At 44.1% G+C, this 6565-nt stretch overlaps 1 protein-coding gene across 1 annotated transcript in view; it reads left to right on the top strand.

Annotated features, from left to right (window-relative positions):
• Positions 1 to 214: 214 nt before the first annotated feature.
• Positions 215 to 6565, top strand: part of HADH (hydroxyacyl-CoA dehydrogenase) — a 49292-nt gene continuing 42941 nt past the window's right edge. The window contains exon 1 of the mRNA XM_045470942.1: positions 215 to 478. Within this exon, the coding sequence (XP_045326898.1) occupies positions 347 to 478 (132 nt within the window). The 5' untranslated portion in view covers positions 215 to 346. The remainder of the gene's footprint in view (positions 479 to 6565) is intronic.

Below are 6565 nucleotides of genomic sequence, written 5' to 3'. Positions count from 1 at the left end.
GGGAGGACCCAGGGTCCACGCACACACCCTCGCAGTGAGCCCAGCCGCCCCCTCCCGCGCTCGCCCAGCTGCGACCACGCCCCCTTCCCCGCTAGTTGGCGCGGCCCACGTGGGCCCGGAAGCCGCTCTCGGACTTTCAATCCTGGAACCCGGGCCCGGGCCAATGGGCGGGGCGCGTTTCGAGTCTCCGCCTCGCCGTCAATGACGTCACTGAACGCGAGGGCGCGCGGCGCGGAGGGGGGCCTCGGTTTCCCCCCTCAGAGGTCAGTTCGCTGCTAGTCCTCGCGCGGCGGAGAACTTCGGCGGGCGTCGTCTCTGTTGCCGCCTTTGCCTTCGTCTCTGCAGCATGGCTTTCGTAACCCGGCAGTTCGTGCGCTCTGTGTCCTCCTCATCCACTGCCTCAGCCTCGGCGAAGAAAATCATCATCAAGCACGTGACGGTTATCGGAGGTGGGCTAATGGGCGCCGGCATCGCCCAGGTGAGCCGGCGGGTGGGCAGCGTACCCCGCTCGATTTGCTGCGCACGCTCCCTGCGGGCGCCGGCCCGCGGAGACCCGGCGCGGGGTGTTCCGCCAAAGGCCAGCGTCCTCGGGAGACCGGGGAAATTCCACCCCGCCCCTCACGCGTGTAGTTGGAAAATCTCGAGTCTCGGCCTGAGTCTCCACTCCCCCAAAGAACCAGTCGCAGACGGAGTCTCAGTTTACTCGTCTCTAAATTCCAGCACCGCCCCGCCGCAGGGCCGGATGAAAACTCTGTGGAAAGTGTTTCTGCAAGCACTTTGGAAGCGATCTATGCAGAGCAGATAGTATTATTTATATGTGCACAATTTTGCGGAATAACATGCGTGCTCGCCGTTCGGTGTAGACTGAATTTGCTCCCAGAGACCTGGACTGCGATCAGTTTTGATTTTACCAGTTTTCTATAATTCTGCAGTCTTTGTCAGAGCTGTTTTCTGTTCTTTTAAATGATTCCTCTTCTCGTCCCTGCCATGTGTTACCTTTGCTTGTGGGTTACAAAGAATAATAATAGTAAGCATTTTGGTAACACTTTGTAAAGTTACCTAATTGGAGCTTGTGAGGCCCTAGGACTTTCCCAACTGCGGCGCATTGGCGAGGCAACTTTGACCGATTACACTTTGTGCAGAGAACTGCGCGGTTTAGGCTCTAGGGAGAGTGGGAGTGGGAGAGGGAGAGGGAGAGAGTGGCTGAGGGCCCAGGAGGCGTGTCTAATCTCATTGTCCATCTTCAGGACTCTGCCCCTCCGGCTGAGCTGTGATACGGGGTCAGTTGTGCAAGTGATTACCTGGATACTGTGATACTTGCATTTTATTTATTTTTTAGCCGTTACATTCCAGCTCGTACTGGAGAACTGTGATTTTCTTATCTTAGCTGATTTATTCTCAGCATTTCAGCCCTTTGCAACTTGTATTATTGAAGGGGAGGCAGTTATCAAATTTTTCTTAAGGGAGTATTCCAGTGCGGTGGCTAGTCATGAAAGTTTAATTTTTTCAGTGTCTGTTTGCAACCTAGTTCACACTTCAATGCTTGCTTAAGTATTTATTTATTTATTTATTATTTTTTTAATGTTTATTTATTTTTGAGAGACAGAGCATGAGCGGGGTAGGAGAGAGAGAGAGGGACCCAGAGAATCCGAAGCAGGCCCCAGGCTAGAAGCTGTCAGCACAGACCCCGATGCAGGGCTCAAACCCACGAACTGTGAGATCATGAGTTGAGCCGAAGTCAGACGATTAACCCACTGAGCCACCCAGGCACCCCATGCTTGATTTTTTTTTTTTAATATTTTATTATTACTATCTATCTTAATTCTCCCCTGCAAATTTTTTGCAGCATATTGATTGCATTTCCTCCTAAAATTAGTATTTTATTATATAATAATTAATAATAATAATTACATATATAATATATAATTAGTAATATATAAATAAATATATATAATATATAATTAATAATAAAATTAGTATTTTATTAATGTTTTTATTCATCGGTCTTCTTACAGTCTCACTTCTTTCTTCTGAGATCATGTTTTGTGGACATACATTGTCCTTTTTGTTGTGTGGATGCCCTGGCTGCTAGGTTATGGTGTTCGTGTAGTCTGTGTTACATGTAAGGAGGAGTAAGCCCCTTTAACCTAAAAGTTCCACATGCTATATACTGCATGATACTGAGAGTTTAGCTTGAGCACACTTACATTCTCTCTGCCCCACCTAAATCTCTCAAGGCTGTGAGAGTGAGATTTGTTGTGGGCAGTGTAAAATAATGTTTTGGTTTAAAAACACTTAAACAACATCTTGGTGAGAAGATATTAGGGCCTGAAGCCTCCAATAACAATACTGGACATGGGTCCAGAAACTCTTCTGGATAGTACCTCGAAGACAGCAAGTGGAAGAGGATTAGCAACTGTGTACAAAGCATCTCTTCAACCTTTGTGCAAAATTGAATTGCTCAGTTTTTGAATGCTCCTTCCATTATTGGATACCATGTTATGTGCATTAAAAGGCACAGAGGTGGCTCCTGGAATTATGGGTATGGTAATGGAGCATTCACTTGAGAAAGGAGAGGAGAGAAATGACTGATGTGGTCAGGTCAAAGCCTTGAGTGGTTGGTGCAAGGAGTGCCTTTTCAAAGTTAAGGGGGAAAAAAGTTATTTGCCCCACTGTTTGGAAACATAACAAAATTGTCATTCCAAAAGTTGATAAAGACCAGAAGTCTAAGTAGTGGACATTGATAGGGAATGTAGTTCCATTCTTACCTAACAAGGTTTAAAAGAGCCTCAGCCACTTCAGGTGACAACTCTAATCCTGTGGAAGGAACGATGCTTTCCCGCAGAACATCTTTGTGTCCACAGTCAGCCAGTTGGTTGGTTTCACCCATCTGGTTTTGCATTCTACCCTGTAGCATGTAGTTCTAGGCAGTATCACCTCATTTTTTATGCTCTTTGACCTATGTTTTTTGGCATAGGGTAAGTATGTTTTGCTTATTGAGTGCCACTGAAAAATTTGATGTGTTTGAATATAGATTGGCTCCAGTTCAGTATGAGGAATTGGATGACTTATATGCTGGCTGTGATAATGTGGAAAAGTTACTTAACTTCCAGCCTGAGTTTACTTATCTCTAAAGTAGGACTAGGACTAGTACTAGCCTGGGAGGAGTATGGAGAGGATTGAATGAATTAGTACATGTCAAGCAGTCAGCAGTGTCTGGCACCTAATAAGAGCTCACAAAATGTTAGCTGCCTTTACGATTTTATCTTCATTGCAGTAATGCTTGTCCATTTGTCCTTCTCCCCACATACCCACTCACAACTCTGATCGTTGCTGCTGAGGTAGGCCTGTAATATTTAGATGGAGAATATTGGTCATGATTCTGTTCCGACCTGCTTAATCTTGAAGACAAATGCCAGTTGATACTGGGGTTGGTTGGTTCGTGGACGTCTGAAAAGAGAGAAGGCACTTTTTATCCTCTCCCCACCCACTGTAAATCCTCAGTGGAGCCTTGAAGACACCGACCCAGACTAGCATCTGAACCATGCATTTGTGTTCAGTCTCCTGAACTCTTTCTGAAGTACAGTTTTATTCAAGGTGTGGTTCTATTTACAGTTTTAATTTTTTGTAAAATTTATCATTTTGCCACATCTTCTACTTCATGCTGGGTAGGATAAAAAAAAATTAAATAGATTTTGTGGGAGCCTGACACATTTCTCAAGCAACTTAGCAGTTTCAGACAGGTGAGGTTTGTGCTTCATTACAGTTGATCACAGCACAGGCCATTTGTACATTTGTATTCTCCAAGAGTATCTACTTTACCTGTCATGTTTTGTTTGTTCTAAATTAAAAAAAAAAAAAATCCCTTAGACTGCAGGTTAATATTTAGTAAGGTTAACTTGTTTTGTGTGTTTGTCCATTACAGACTTCTGAAATGGTCTGATTACTAATTTATCTTTAGCCGGATACTTAGGCCAGCAAAAAGCTTATAACATTAAATGACCCTTGAATGAGGGACAAGTTGTTTTTTTGTTCTATAAAGGAGGGGAGAAAAGAAAGAAAACTACTAGCTGTGCATTTCTTCGGTTGATAGAATGAATCCTTGCTTCGTTCATTGCCTTTTTTTTTTTTATCCGAGGAGCCCAGAGAGCTCCTAACTTTCATTAAGTTACTGGAGGGAAGCCAGTGGGCTCCCTGGAAATGGCCATTTCAGAAGCTGGATTCCTTAGGGCTCCCGGTACAACCTTCCTTTTAGTGCACTATACTTCTTTGAGGAAATGATAAAGTTTGGAAAGGGTTTGGGGCCTGATTCTTCTTATTTTGTTGTTGTTGTTGTTGTTGTTGTTGTTTTTGTTCCTCTTATAAAGCAAAAAGTACACATTTTTTCTGGGAGGGCTTCTTAGACTGTTATAAAAAAGTTGGCGTAGGGTGGGGGAGAACATTCTAAGCTACAGATGAACGTTTCCCCAACATCACTGTTACCTTGTGATGCTTGGTAAGGACTCAAGTGGACCTGAAAGCTTTTTCCTCTCTAGCCGCTAAATTTGTTCATCCATCTCTTCTCTCTGCCCTCAATTCTGAATTTTCTGATGCTGAATAGAAGAATGGTCATAATTGCTTTGTACTGTTTAGCTTTATTTTTTTTGTGTGTGTTACAGTGATATGTCTCTGTTGAACTTTGCTTGAAAACAGTGCAGTGGTCTGGGAAAAACTTCAGGATCACAGGAGACTGGCACAGTCACCTGGTTGTAAGCTGTCTTTTAGAGTGGACTTTATGGAGGGAGGAAAGTTTTTATTCCAGGTGTTAGCTCCCTCCTTAAGGGTTTGGGATGCATTTGTCATGAATTTCTTCCCTCGTTTCCTGTGTTGCTCACTTCTTTACTGGGCTCTTCTCTGATCTTTATGATGTACTGGAACAACAAAACCATCCCCTGTCAGCGTATTAGTCATTGAACTTGGGGTGGGGCTGGAGATACTGTAGAAGAGGTGGGTCATACAGTCAAAAAAGAATGTCAAACAATATGTTTGGACATTGTAGAGCAGAAATGGCACCTCAGTCAGGTTTTGGATTTTCATTGTCATGTTCCTAGATAGCCTCACTGATTAAGCCCCCTTGCTTGAGTTTCCAATTTTCTTTCCTCCCACTTATGTCTTTTTTCCATATCTGCCTTGGGCACACCCCTCACTGCCTAGCTCTCCTGGGACCACAGGGAGATAATACTGCTGCTCTCTATCCTGTCTCCCTGGGTTATACTAACAATGCAGTAGTTTCTGATGAGTGGTAGTCTGACACTTGAAAGTGAGCAGAGTATGAAGTGCCCCCTGGGGCTTGGTGGCCAGCCCTACCTGTCCGTGCTGTAGAAACTTTGGGTGACTCACTTAACCCCTCTCTGCCTGTTTCCTTATCTGTGAACAAGGATACTTGCCTCATAGCACTGTGACAGCTCAATGGGCAAAGTGCTTAAGAGACCTGCTAGCATGTTCAATGGTAACTGCTCAGGAAATGTTAGTTGTTTTCATGGAGATTTGTCAGATCAATCTGGTGATGACTTCTTTACATCTAGATTCTCTTAACTGTCTTTGAAGATGTTTGATCCCTGAAGCCGAGATAACCACAGTTCTGCCTGCACCTCTGGACTCTGCTGTCTTGTGGAGAGAAATGTGGCCTGCATGGGCAAGGGGATCCTTTGTGGGTGTCTGGAGTCAATGGATGTCAGCTTGATCTCTCCTTAGCTCAAGACTCAGAATCACTCACTGATGATCTCTATCTGGGTGCTCTGATGCAACCTTTCTGCAGAGAATAGATTCAAACTCACTTGCCAAGACTTAATTATTCATCATGTACCCACCCTTTCCCCCCTCCAGCTTTTCCCTGCAACTTTCCTCCCTCTGTCATTACCACTGTTGTTCTTCCAGCCACATACATCTGAAGATGGGGTCATGGTGAGAGTCTCTAGTATATGTGCTGCCGAAGCGAGCACATGGTGAGAGTCTCTATGCTGCAAAAGGCTTTGAGGCTTTCCTCTCTGAGGAGTGTTCTTTCCCCTGCTCTCCTGTTTGTAATTCCTAGACCAGGCATTTATACCTGAATTGTGGGAGCCTCTTTATTGGTCCTTTTCAGCAAAAACCTACTCATTCTAGAAAACATTGCCATTCTAATCTTCCTAGAGAGCACTTTGGATTTGTAACTGTCTCCTGTACTCAGAAAGTGTTCATCATGGCAACATCCTGGAGGGAAACTTAAATATAACCAAGAGTTGGTTGATGTTATTGACATGTCCGTTCATCCCTTCTCCTTCCCAGAATTGGTGGGAGATTGGAGGAGAGAGTCCTGGGAGAGGAATTATTTTCTCTGCATTAGCAAATCCAGATGCTTATTGAATTTTCAAAAAAAATGTCTGTATTTGACAGATTTCTCATCTGAAAATGGAGACACATTTCTTTGGATTTTTAGTACTTTTTGAAGTAAAAAAGTCTAAGTCAATAAAAAGAAGCCAGCCAATGAATTAGACTGTTTTAAGAACAAACCAGCTGGTTATGGTGGCAGTGGTGGTTGAAAGCCTCA

Source organism: Leopardus geoffroyi, chromosome B1, assembly GCF_018350155.1.
Source record: "Leopardus geoffroyi isolate Oge1 chromosome B1, O.geoffroyi_Oge1_pat1.0, whole genome shotgun sequence".
NCBI classification, from domain to species: Eukaryota; Metazoa; Chordata; class Mammalia; order Carnivora; family Felidae; genus Leopardus; species Leopardus geoffroyi.
This window is presented reverse-complemented; position numbering and strand designations above follow the sequence as displayed.